Source organism: Phycodurus eques, chromosome 12 (genome assembly GCF_024500275.1).
Source record: "Phycodurus eques isolate BA_2022a chromosome 12, UOR_Pequ_1.1, whole genome shotgun sequence".
NCBI classification, from domain to species: domain Eukaryota; kingdom Metazoa; phylum Chordata; class Actinopteri; order Syngnathiformes; family Syngnathidae; genus Phycodurus; species Phycodurus eques.
In genome coordinates, this window is record NC_084536.1 from 18,311,839 (window position 1) to 18,325,759 (window position 13,921).

General features: G+C 38.9%; 1 protein-coding gene across 5 annotated transcripts in view; it reads right to left on the bottom strand.

The window, feature by feature from the left end:
- Positions 1–13,921, bottom strand: part of LOC133410327 (receptor tyrosine-protein kinase erbB-4-like) — a 238,167-nt gene that overhangs the window by 46,922 nt on the left and 177,324 nt on the right. For all 5 annotated transcript variants that reach the window (XM_061691350.1, XM_061691353.1, XM_061691352.1 and 2 more), the window contains 4 exons: positions 11,336–11,429; positions 5,605–5,759; positions 4,417–4,461; positions 1,903–2,035 (listed from right to left, as the gene is read on the bottom strand). In XM_061691350.1, coding sequence (XP_061547334.1) covers positions 1,903–2,035; positions 4,417–4,461; positions 5,605–5,759; positions 11,336–11,429 — 427 coding nt within the window. The remainder of the gene's footprint in view (positions 1–1,902; positions 2,036–4,416; positions 4,462–5,604; positions 5,760–11,335; positions 11,430–13,921) is intronic.

Genomic DNA, 13,921 nt, shown 5'->3' on the forward strand with positions numbered 1-13,921 from the left:
TCGTATGTTCATCTTATTTTATTATTATTGTTGCTTTGTAAACAGCAAAGTTAGTGTATTGACTTTGAGTATGAATTGATTAAAAACCAAAAAATCCAAAGAAAAGGAAAAAAAAATACTTGCATTCAGATGCTCACTGAATTGAGGTCTCACAATTGGTCTTGTATGACGACATGCAAAAGTAGTGGGTCAAATTATGAATTTCTCAACTGTAATGCCTCAAAATAAATGAAAGGCAAGATTTGGTTTCAGCATCTGTGGTTTAAATGTGTTTTTTGGGGGGGATAGTGTGCTGTGTTACTCTAAATGTTGATGCACCTCACCTGCTCAGCAGTTTATACGAGTGTGGCATTTCTCCCTTGTGTTCTGAACCAGCGGATCATTACACACACTGCCTGCTTTCCTCCTTAACTTTCTGCTAGTTCGGCTATATGTTCAACTCCCTGCCTGTACTCTTCCTCCAACCACCTGCTTCCCTTTGACTATGCCTGTCATTATCCATTCTCCCAACAATCTCCACCTCTTGGGAATAATCCGTGAATCAAGTATCTGCACAGTTTTCCTGTACAGGATTCTCCTAACAGAGTGAAATGACACTTATCTTTGTGACAACCATAATACGAGGTTGTGATACCAAATTCCGGGGTAATGTTCTAAATGCTCCCACTTTTCCTGCCAGTTGCACATGACACACTAGACCAGTCACTGTGAAGAGTGCAAACTAGTAAGACCAGAACTAAATTTCCATGTGGGAGAATGAGTGCCTTAAATAATATACGCTACTTAACGTTTCCTGTTTTAACACATACGAGCAGCGAATTCCTCCTCTACTAATGTTGTGGTCCTGTCCCTTTTCCTGACAGCATTCTTCAGAAAGCTAAAAGGAATACCTGAGCCTCTGAGTTTATAATACATTTTTGACCTCCATAGTCACCATCTGGGTACATGAAGCATGCTATACATATTCACTATAATGAGGACTCTTTAGTACACACTCTTTAGTACACAAACTTGGAAGAACACATGCATCTCATAACGACATACTGTAAATATATAAACGCTTTTTCTTTGTTTGCTTACCTGCAAGATAACTGCACACTGTTTGTAAAATAATGCCATACACCCTCTATTACAATCATGTTTGGTAACTGAATTACGTGTTTGAATTACATAAATCCTGTACACCTCATAATGGGAATGTTAAAACGTATGATTCTGATGATCATAAGGAAAAGATGTATAACTGATACTGTAACTAATTATGAACAATATAATAATAATAACACTGTATCAAAATATGTTGATTTAATTTCCAGGTATTTTTATGGAGCTAACATAGTAAAAGTCCATTGACCCAAAAGTGGTACAACTTGGATTTCAACAAGAGTTTTCTGTGTTAAAAGTCAAACAAAACAAACCATTATTTTGTCTTCGATTACACCAAAATGTAGGCACAATTCCTAAAACTACGGATCAGTGATTAGCTCTACAATGGTGTTTCACTTTTTCTTTGGCTTTATTGTGACGCAACCCCAGAAGCTTACAAGTGATGCCAAAAGTTATATTGCAACTTCCATATACAGATTTTAATGTTACCAAGGGCTCCATAATTAAGATTTTTTTTTGGGGGGGGGGACCAACTGTGAAAACACTTAATTGTGGCTTATCCCCACTTAGTCAATAATTGTTGGGATGTAAAAAAAAAACTTTGCTATTCGGCCTGATCCCTGTCCCTCGCGAATAGTGGTGTTCATTGTGCATCCTATATTAATCTCAGTCACAGTACAGTATTCACAAACTGTGTTCCAGCACATTATAATACTAGGTCATTAAATAGTAACTTTTTTGACAGTGTTATTATTGCTCAAATTTGTTCATTTTTCCAATAAGTACCGTACTCACCTCTGTCTCCAGGAAGCGACGGAGGGCCCTCTTCTTCTTGATGTTGTTCCGGCGCACAGACACGGCCACACTAAGCACAATGATAACCACCATGAAGAGGCTGCCGATCACCCCTGCTGCAATCAAAGGGGTTCTGAGGACAGTAAAGTGGAGGGGAAGAGAAGGATGAAACATGTAAGTCATTAGAATGGATGAGAGTTAAGAAAGGTTGGGGTGAAGCAGAGAGATTGAAAAGATTGTGTATGGAAACGTGGCTGTGTCTATCGTATGATATTGACGAGCTAAAAATATTGGAGGGCTGTAAAAAATACTACGATGTACAGAGTAGTGTAAGAGTACAAATCCTACAAAGTCTAGTTGGACTATGGAAAATACAAAAGCCATAAAAAGTTTTTTTTTTTAAAGAATAGCCAATAAATCTTTACTTGAAACTGCCTATCATTTGCATAAATAAGCATGTGACACTTGTCAAGTGTATTAGCTCAACTTATTTCTTGCTACAATAAAGAGACCAAAACATGTTCACTTTAAAAAGACAAACTCAACTACAGCATGTTACAAAACAGTTGTCAGGCCTTCAGTCTTACAATGAGGAATGGTATGTGTTAATGGGTCCCATTCACAGTTTTTATTTACGTGTCCCTTTATTCTTGGCTTGTATCAATAATGTACTGCGGTAAGAGGTGGCACTAATTGTTCGCTACATGTTTCTGCTATCACAAAGATGGACCTGCTTTACTGAAGCGAGGCAGGTGCATTCAAATCTGTGACACTGCTGATGTGTATTGTTTAGTATCTTTTATTGATTAAGCAATTTGTTTCTTTTTAACTGTGTTCTTATGGTTTGGTTTGTGATTTTTTTTCTTTGTGGGTTACAAAGGAGAGAAGATTTAAAGACGTGTGTGTTTCGTTTCCTTCTGTACTGATTCACTGGTGAGTTCCACGCAGTCCCACTGCTACCATGACAATCTTTTTCCAGAGCACATGCAGCTATCTGCTGTGCTCATCTGTCCTCAGCTACATAGTGTACTTAATTGTGGAAATGTAGCTTTTGTAATGGTAATTACTGCTGCTGACACCACCTGTTATTTGTTTTCCAGATGGAGAGAAAAAAGGAGATTTGGTAAGAGGGATCACTATTTGAGGAAATACTGTAAAAGTCCAGCGGCCTCACAGTCAGAGGTTCTGGGATTCAATCTCAGCTCGGACCTTTCTGTGTGGAGTTTGCATGTTCACACTATGCTTTCGTGCCTGTCATTGATTGGTGACCCGTCCAGGGTGTAACACGCCCAAAGTCGGCTGGGATCAGCTCCATTCTAACACTGAACAGGATGAGCGGTAGAAAATGGAAGGATGGTAAAAGCCCTTTACATGACTCATTAATGTATCCAAAAATCTACAGCACATAATCTTTTTCTGCCATAGACAAACATCAAAATCTGAAACATGTAATAACTCAATCAAGACAGCTGCCTTGATTAAATACAATCATGTCAGATGAGAATAGTCAATTTGAAGAGTGAATATTGAGTGACAGCTTAATCAAATGTGCACAAAGTCCTTTCACTGAAATATTGGCCTATTGTGATAATGAATGTCTGATAAGCCGTTTCAAATCATGCTCAGAAGGCAATGCCACCAACAGGCAGCAGATTTACAAGCTGTGTGACACCCAAGCTGCCGGGTGAGCTGGACATCCCACGGATCACCGCAACTACTATCCGAGATCTGATAAGAGCGGATCTGCTCAGCAGGTCAGCCGAGTTACATTCTGGTGCTGCTCCTTCTTTATCCTGTATCCGTTTCTCGGTATTGAGCTTGAAAGTGTAGATTTTGATCAGTTCTATAAAGCTTCCCCTGGATTTGGAGTTATCTACTTCACCATCAATTGCTCACAGTAAAAGGCTGCCTATTCATCAGTAAAGAAGCTGGCAAAAGTATAGCCACATGTTCACTGAACCAACAGGAAGTGAAAGTGGAAATCAGGAAACGGTTCCCCCCCAATTTGCACACAACATCACAAAATCCACTCTTCTAGGAAGATTTTCTCCAAGACTTTGGAGTGTGAGAAAATTGTGGTCCTTTCATACCGAAGTGCAAGGTCAGAGGACTTAAGAGAGAACCTACTGGCTCACCACCTTAGTTCGACCTTACCCCAAAGTTTGAAGCATAAAATTGTCCAACTTATCCTACTAAGATGAATAAAATAATCAAGTGAAAAAAAAGAGTGTGTGCTCAGAAAGTTGACTAGTCGCTGGAGCGCTCATTCACAGGGCGATCGTGAAATGAGATAATTCCTCCTTGAACCACCGCTACGCAACCACTGGCCCACATTTTGTAATATTCTATTTTAATTGGCTACTTAAAGATATCATACCATCATTATTAAGTTTTAATATGTGACCAGTTAGAAACAGAAACTGTTGGAAACATATGGGATGATGTATTCTATGCACAGCAATACAACGTACCCTGATTTTGAGTTTGGACAGTAAAGCAAAGACAATATTGTACCTGTCCATCCACCCAATACAGTCTTGAAGTCTTGGTCCAGTGCACCTACAAAAACACAAAGAAGGGAGGTAAAAGATGCAAAGATGTCTGAAAATAGGAATACTGCAGTGAGTAGCGCAAAACAAAAATAAAGTGAATAATAGTACGGCCCGATATATTTCGTTTCAGTTAGTTTTGAGGTTACAACAATGTCTACACAAACTGAAAACTACTGTACCTGTATTTAACCTATACTTTATTGGCAGCGCTTTGCATGCTGGTTTGCACCTACCTTTTAGCCGTAATATTTAAAGACACAAAATCAGCTACCGCAATTCATCTCAGGTTTGATAAATGACATTGTGCATATGTAATTGTATACCTCTCCCAGAATGCGCAAAATGAACTGCGCCACAATTTTGCACGTTTGGCAGACGCAATCCTGGTTGCGCCCGGTTAGTAGATCAGCTTCCACATCTGTCTGCGTGAGCAATCAAGTTAGCGCTTGATTTTGCACATGCAAACCTTTAGTTAATCAGGCCCTATGTGTGCATTCAAAATGGATTCTATGGAAGGGTTCAAAACACAGGACATTGGTTTAAATCCTGCTTTGTCACTTTGACTCTGTCTGAACCCTCTAATTCCCCCGGCTTGTCTTCTTGAGAGGGAGAGCTGCTTATGAAGCTGTACCTGTGACAAAGTGTCAGCCTGGTGTTTTCCATTTACGACTACATTGTTGTGCTCCAGTGAGCCGGGGGCTGTCACTCAGGAAAGGAGAAATAACACACTCGAATGACACACGCTCCCCGTGGAGTAAAATACAAAATGTTGTCTCACCATCCAGCGTTGAATATTGCATGGAGAGATGACTGGCTAGTGAGTGATCGAGAGAAACATGAAGGACTCATCTCCTTTCATTCTTTCTTTATTCCATCTCATTTTCTCCTCACATCTCTGTTTATTGCTTTGGTCTTGAACGATGTCATGATATAAGTTTATATTAGAGGCACACAGCATGAGAATAAGAAGAAAGGAGTCATTTTAGCAATAATTACAATCTAAATATATGGCACTTGTTATAATGTCCTCTTTTTTAGAAGATTGTGTGACTCTTGACTCTGTAAATATTTTAAGTTCTATCATGCTTAAGTTTCAGCATTAACAAAATTATACATGAACGTCTTCATCGAGTCTTTTTTCATGACTCACCCTTGTGTGCAGTTGGCATGGCAAGGATGACACTCATTGTTGCTTTCGGCATACTTAAAGATAAAACTGTTTGCACCTTGCAGCCCGTCCGGGCACTTTTCCACGCAGTTAGGACCATCCTTAAAATGGATGCATTTCACACAATGCTCTCGGCCCTGTAGAAATAAACACAAAACATAGTTTAATCACTTATAGTGAAACATCAAAAGTCAATTCTCCTGAGGGCATGCAGAAACTAATAGACTCATGAAATGGTAACAATGTTACTTGGAAGCTAACCTATATCCATACATTTTCTATACTGTAGCTCTTGTTATAATTAAGGTGAGTTGGAGCACATCCCAGCTTAATTTTGGACGAGAGGCGGAGTACACCTTGGACCTATCGCCAGCCAATCGTGGGCACATGTAGACCAACAATCATTGCTATTCATACCTATGCATAATTTAGTCTCCAATTAACCTAACATCCATGTTTTTGGAATGTGGAGATGACCAACCAGTCCAGGGTGTACTCTCGCCCAAATGTCAGCTGGGATAGACTCAGCTCACAAGAGACCCTGAACGGGATAGCAGGTAAAACTTGATATAAAACTATTGTAAATATGTATATCATACTGTACATGTATGCTCCTGAGACAAAATAGAAACAATAACAAACAAAAAAAGGTAATAATAATAATAATAATAATCTAGTGCCTATTATAAATTCCTGATTTAAAAGACAAATATGGCAATTGGAAGACACACCACAGAGATTTTCATCTATTTTTTACCAAGAACAGAAACTGCATCACAGCTTTTCACTGTGCTGTTTAATACAAGCTGCAGTCTAAGAAAATGTATGGTTATATTTAGGGGATTAAAAATCAAATGATATATTGATTGACAGACAGACAATGACACAAATGGAAATGGAAAAAGAAAAAAAGGGACAATATCATCATTGAAAACCAGTAAGAGCATGCAAGAGATCGAGTGAAGAAGTGTGTGTGCGTGTGGAGGGGCAAAAGCAAATGAGACGCATAAAGCAGTGTGAGAGGAGGAAGCTCATAATAACCATTGCTCAAAGCACTCACAATGACCATAACAATCCGCCTAGAAGAGGATTTATGGTACTAATATATTCGAGAGAGGAGGTAAGGAAGGAGATAAGTGTTCTTTCAGACGATCAAGAGGCCTGAAGAACATCTAATTGCCAAGTGATATACACGCACGCACACCTACACACACACACGCACACACACACACACAAACAAACAACATGAAGTAGTCATAGATGACCACATTGTATCCCTCCCAACCTGTCTATAATATTGTGTATGTACAACCCCAATTCCAATAACATTGTTCAAGACAAATAAAAACAGAACACAATGATTTGCAAATCATGTTCGACCTATATTTAATTGAATACAATACAAAGACAAGATATTTAATGTTCAAACTGATAAACTTGATTGTTTTTAGCAAATAATCATTAACTTAGGACTTTATGGCTGCAACACATTCCAAAAAAGCCGGGTCCTGTTTACCACTGTGTTACATCCCCTTTTCTTTTCAAAACATTCAATAAACGTTTAGGAACTGAGGACACTAATTGTTGAAGCTTTGTAGGTGGAATTATTTCTCATTCTTGCTTGATGTACAGCTTCAACTGTTCCACAGTCCGGGGTCTCCGTTGCCATATTTTAATCACATTTTCAATGGGAGACAGGTCTGGACTGCAGGCAGACCAGTCTAGTACCCGCACTCTTTTACTACAAAGCCACGCTGTTGTAACACGTGCAGAATGTGGTTTGGCATTGTCTTGCTGAAATAAGCAGGGGCGTCCATGAAAAAGACCCAAAACCTGTATGTACCTTTCAGCATTAAGGGTGCCTTCACAGATGTGTAAGTTACCCATGCCATTGGCACTAACACAGTCCCATACAATCACAGATGCTGGCTTTTGAACTTTGCGCCGAACTGTATTTACTGACATTGGTTTTCTGAAGTGTTCCTGAGTCCATGTGGTGATATCCTTTGCACATTGATGTCAGTTTTTGATGCAGTGCCGCCTGAGGGATTGAAGGTCACGGGCATTCAATGTTGGTTTTCGGCCTTGCCGCTTACATGCAGTGATTTCTCCAGATTCTCTTAACCTTTTGATGATATTATAGACCGTAGATGATGAAATCCCTAAATTCCTTGCAATTGTACGTTGAGGAACATTGTCCTTAAACTGTTCGACTATTTTCTCACGCACTTGTTCACAAAGACGTGAACCTCGCCCCATCTTTGGCCCATGACTGAGCAATTCAGGGAAACTCCTTTTATACCCAATCATGGCACCCACCTGTTCCCAATTAGCCTGTTCACCTGTGGGATGTTCCAAACAGGTGTTTGATGAGCATTCCTCAACTTTCTCAGTCTTTTTTGCCACCTGTTCCAGCTTTTTTTGGAACATGTTGCAGCCATAAAATTCTAAGTTAATGATGATTTGCGAAAAACAATAAAGTTTATCAGTTTGAACATCAAATATCTTGTCTTTGTAGTGTATTCAATTAAATATAGGTTGAACAGGATTTGCAAATCATTGTATTCTGTTTTATTTATGTTTAACACAATGTCCCAACTTCATTGGAATTGGGGTTGTAGACTATACTGTACTGTATGTATCATAAAAGCAGGCAGAAAATTGCTTTCTTGTTACATGTATTGACCGGCCACAACAGTGGCCCTCTACACGGGAGTATCTTATGCCATCCACCTACCCATCCATCCATCCATCCATCTATCCAATCACCCACCCATGCACTAATTTCTGCTTAAACGGGGTCGCGTCGCTGGGGCAGCAGCTTAACACGAGTTAAAAAATATATATATCTAAATCAGTTTTGATTGACACCTTCAAAGAAGTATCAAACAATACATTTAGTTTACTGCATCACATAGATAACTCTTTCTAACTGACATTTTGATGTAGCTGAATGACATAAGCAAAATAATAGAAACACCTGTCAGTGTGATGCCTGTCAATTTATCTGATTTGTTTGTGTTGTTATACAAATTCTGTAGACAAAAACTTCTAGAAGTACTGCAGCATATCAAAAATACTCTTTTTGAGAATTTTAATATGATTACATAGAGAAACTATGTAATCATATTAAAAAAAGGACTGCAAATTAATTTGAAAAGGTACCTCGATATCATTATAGGGAGACATATTGTGGACCGGTTGCTGGAGAGCCCAATTAGCCAACCGACCACTATCAAGTCCCTTGAGCATGGTATACAGGATAATAGTTTGTTCAGCGATTGTTTAAGTTAGTGTGAAAAGGTAACAAAACATGCTTGCAATATCTCAAAATCATGATTTACGTAAGGCAATTTGAAAAATTGGAACGGATTTTAGTAAGAATCATGGAAGTTGACACACATGATTTGTTTTCACGGGCCACATTCAATTTTGTGGTGGGCCAGATCTGGCCTCTGGGCCTTGAGTTTGACACCTGTGGCATAAACCCTCTCACTTTGACATCTTTCATCAAAGATGAATTAATATTCGATGATGAGTAAAGTAGACGACCGATTAAAATTTTTATAATTTTGTTGAAGAGTAGTATCAAGATGAAAGAGTAAGACGCAGGGATCTTGTGTTTCAGGAAACAAACCTTATTGCTATTGCGCTTGACAGTCATCTCATATTGTGTCCACGACACAGCCTGCTGTGCTCACGGATCTCCCCAGCCTCACTCCACAGGGCATTAGGCCAATCAAATCACTTTGTGTAAACTCTAATGTAATTGCTATGGGCTCTGCAACCATAACACGATTGCTGTAATCCATTTGGTCGCCTGGGCTGCACATGCGGTTGCTACACAAGGGTGCAACAGGTTAACATGAGACATTCCCATCATACACTGCATGACAGAATACATACCGAATGGGAGGAAGACAAAGCCTGGCTAAAGCTAGTTTATTTTCCTACATATGGGGCCACATTGAGTCAAGTCACATGTAGCTAATCATATTAGAAAAAGTACATAGAATTAAAGCGTGAATAACACAATGTGGATTTTGCTTGATTGGTAATAAACCACTGCAGTTGACTGGTGACGAGTCCAGGGTGTACCGTGCCTCTCGCCCAGTCAGGCTCCAAGTTCACCCACAGCCCTAATGATGAACCCTAAATGGATAGCTGGATGGATCTTATTAAACCAATGAAAACTAGGAAAAAGGACTAGGTGAGTAATCAATCTTATTGATTAGTTCATTTGTCAGGACAATTTAGGAGGAGATGAAAAAAACAAAGTCAGTATTGCCAATTTAGTGATTTGTTTGCTATATTTAGCAACATTTCTGCCCCCTCCAGCGACTACAGTATTTCTAAAAAAAAAAGTGAATAATTACTTTAATTCTTGCTAAGAAACAGACAATAAAAACATAATAATTTTAACATTGTTTTGCATATGACAAGGAGCCTGGTGGAGGTCAGTCACAGTTTATTGCAATGAACATTGCCAAAGAAATGGTGCACATTTATACTATACATTCCAAAAGCAGTGATTTAGCCAGATTTTTGAATTTTTTTAACCCAAGTTATGTGCTTCCCAGATGCAAATATTTTGCGTGAAGGGGGTGCAGTGTTACTGTTACTCTAACATATGGACTAGCCAATGGACTGCAGTTTGACAGTTAATTTTATTTACAGTATGTTGAATTGGTATCTTTATCAATTACTGTTTACTTTTTTTTTTTTGACTGAAAGGATTTGTTTTTACAAGAAACACTTTTTATCGTTAAAGACAACAAAATATTGATTGACATTACTTCTGAGGCAAGTTAATGTTTTAAAATGGTTTCAGGGTTTGTTTGGCATAAGACAAACCCCCCCCCCCCCCCTCCCCCCCCCAAAAAAAACCCTCGTCATTTGCTTTTTGTCTCAGTGAATGGGGTTGAAACAACTCAAATCTCAAATTAGATTTTTCAAAAATAAAATCTGAGAATTTATTTTAAGGCCTTATCCCTAGCCTTACTTGTAATGTACTTTTTTCTGCCTTTTTAAATATTTTATTTATTTTCGTGAGAAAATGCCATTGAGAAAGAATTTGTCCTAATTGGTTCAGTTTTTGCATATTTGATGGTACATAATAGTGAGTCCTTGGAAACAGGGAGGAAAAAACATGTTATGGTGTTTGTTAAGAGAGCATTAAAATAAACACTGTGACATTTGCAACCTTCATGATTACAAAAAGGATGAACAATGTTCTGCAAACTGTAGTTTGGCAACCCTGTGCCCTGAACGCTCTCCAGTTACACTTGTCAATCAAACAGCAATATAAAGCTTTCAAGGTCTTCACTGCAGTGTGTGTGGTGTGCAGGAGAGCCAGATAGAAACTACTTTCCCCCCCCCCAATCTCTCAAATGCAGGCAGATCCTACCAAATACATAACAGACTTAAACCAAAAGTGGTTTAAAGAATAAGACAAGGACAAAAATGGAGGGAAAAAAAGAAAAGCACAATCTAAAAAGTGAGATTTGTATTGAGGCATCAACTGCTAAATTAAAGGAACTTTTGCAAATAGTTTTATTGGTAACTGGTATACATATTTTTCTCTCTCTAGATAATATTCCCTTTTGCCGAGAACACATTTTATTCTCTGCCAATATTCACAGGATTTATTAGATAAAGATCAACTTTCAGGTTTGCCTCTTGATTTCTGACTCTAGTATTATACAGATCTTACCGGGCCGTGACAGGTCAAAGAGTTGCCGTCAGCTCGTTCACATTGGGAATCGCACTCAACACACACAGAACCGTTGGCGAACTCTCGAATCTCCCTGAGAGAAAAGTTGGACAGGAAAGACATGGGCTAAAATATGTGGTATACCATTGTATAAGACAAAAACCTTTTCATGCCATAATGATTACATTTTCAAATGTATTTGTTCAATTATGTTAATCTGCAAACTGAGGCGTTAAAACTAGCAACTACAAGGTTAAAATAATAACAATAATAACATACAGTGGAATCTGCAGTTCAACCCTTTTTTTCTTATTTTTTGATTACACAACAGAAAAGCAGTAAGAAAAATGATCGAGAACTGTGAATCGAATTTATCTTGACATGGTAAGATCCCAACTGAATAGATTGTGGTCACTTTTGAAGATTTCACTATATTTGATATCATAAATTTGCATTGTTATAATGACAGCATGGTAGTTTGCTCATGAGCAACACACACTGCAGGTAGTTTAAAAAAAAACCCAGCTTTTACTAAAACCATTAATGAGAGGGTTAACAGGATTGAAAGTCACAGTATCTGCAAGGGGTGCAATTTCAAAATTCAAGTCAGAGACCCCCTTTAAATAATAGAGCAGATAGGTCATTAAATGTGACCACAGTGCAATTGACTTAGGGGTTTGCCTTTGTATCCACAGAAAATGGAGAATGAGTTTTGGATACCTCTCTTTGGGTCAGGGAAAGGGAAACTGTGTTCCAGCTCTACAACAGATAAAATGTCCCTGTGGGTTCTAAATCAAATTAGTATTTATAATGTTTCATCCGCTTCATAAAGTCTTGTAGGAGCCAGGGGAGATTGGCCTTTGTGAGTGAGCTGGGTGAAATAATAAAGGATGGAAAAGAGCTGGAGCACATCACTGGGTTGCTCTGGACTTCAAGAGTGCTGCATAAATTACTTGTCTTTTTCCTTTATATTCAATCGTATATGGTAAACAAACACAGCAGCGAATATGAATTACATTTCGAATCTGCTTTAATATAGTCAATAACAGTTCAGGTCTTTTGAATAAAATGGACATGGTGTTGAAATAAAATCAGAATTTGAGGAAAATATGGTGAGCACTAATGAATACCAAATAAATCAAATCCATACCAACATCAAATAAAGGGTGTCATCCGCTTACGGCGAGTACTGTAAAAGCAAGGTATTGTTAGCTTTTTATTTTTTTATTTTTTTTATTTTTTTCATGTAAACATATATTTATGGCCTCAAATACAATTTTCATAAACAAATATTTACTGTAATCATGACTTTACTACTACATAGAGTTTCAGTCTCAGTATGCCAACCATTCTACCTGTTAGGCCCGCTGCACAAGGACTGACATGGCTGACACCGACTTAACTTTTAACGGGTTCTGTCACTAGCTTTAGTGGCTGACCGTCAGCCGCTTGTTTTGCTCTATTTGAAATTTTTTAATCCCCGGTGAATGGCGTCACAACATCGCAGATGTAACACCCAATGAAAATGTATGAGCCCCCACGCAAAAAAAAAAAACAAACAAGTTTTCTGGTTCTAAGCGTAAGTGAGACACAGCTGGCCAGTGGCCGCTCAAGCCACCATTTATAGACAGTATATATATACACACACTTGTATTCACAAACACACAGTTCCGTGACCCCGTTCTCAAACTGGAAGATTTGCAAGCATACGTAACGGGGTTCTCAATGAAAGCATTGGTAATGCAATATAGAAATAGGTTAAAACACAAATTTTTGATGATGAAATAATCGTGGTTTCGCTAGCAAATCACTGTGCAATGTCTTCGCCTTTTTGGGTGCAGTCATTTTTACATTCACTGTGATTACTGCTATCCCTAAATGGCTGCCACTTCCCACAAGCTTTTGCATTGCATAGTTGGAGGTGGCGGCCATTTTAGACAAAAAATAAAGATACCTGAAGCACGGAGCCAAAGATGTACAGTATGCAGCGTGAGAAAAACCACAAAGTTCTCAGCTTTCCATGTCAATACTGTTTGTAACTGAAAGTAAATGTTTTCTTTTAAAAAGTTGGTCATGAACCGAATTGTTTGTAAAATGGTTGTTCTACTGACGCCGTTCGATCAGTTGGTGTGAGGCGAAGAGTTGCCAGCAATGTTTTTGCAATGGTGCACTTTAGTTGCATTAGGCCGTGTCGCTTGGTGTATCGTGGGCCTTAAGGCTTCTTAATACTCGCGCGGACAGCGACCGTACCGACGTCACTGCGGCTATCCCTCGCGTAGTTTGCCTTTATAGTCGAGCGCAACCCACGCGCGCAGTTTTGAAAGTGTGTTGCAGTTCTCCTCCAAGTCGGGGGTGTCGCTACGCCTGGTATTGGCTGGAACACCACAGGGTGGAGTTTCCCCTGCATTTTTTTGGGCCTTTTCCGGAAGCCGTTTTTACTTTCCTTTCAGTAACAAGGAACAAAGCAACAACAATGGCGACCGTGACAGAACAAATGGACCTATATGACCAGATGAAACGTTTAATTATGCTGCAAAATCGATCGAGAAGGCGGTGACGTAGATGGTATGTAGAACCAAGGGGAAC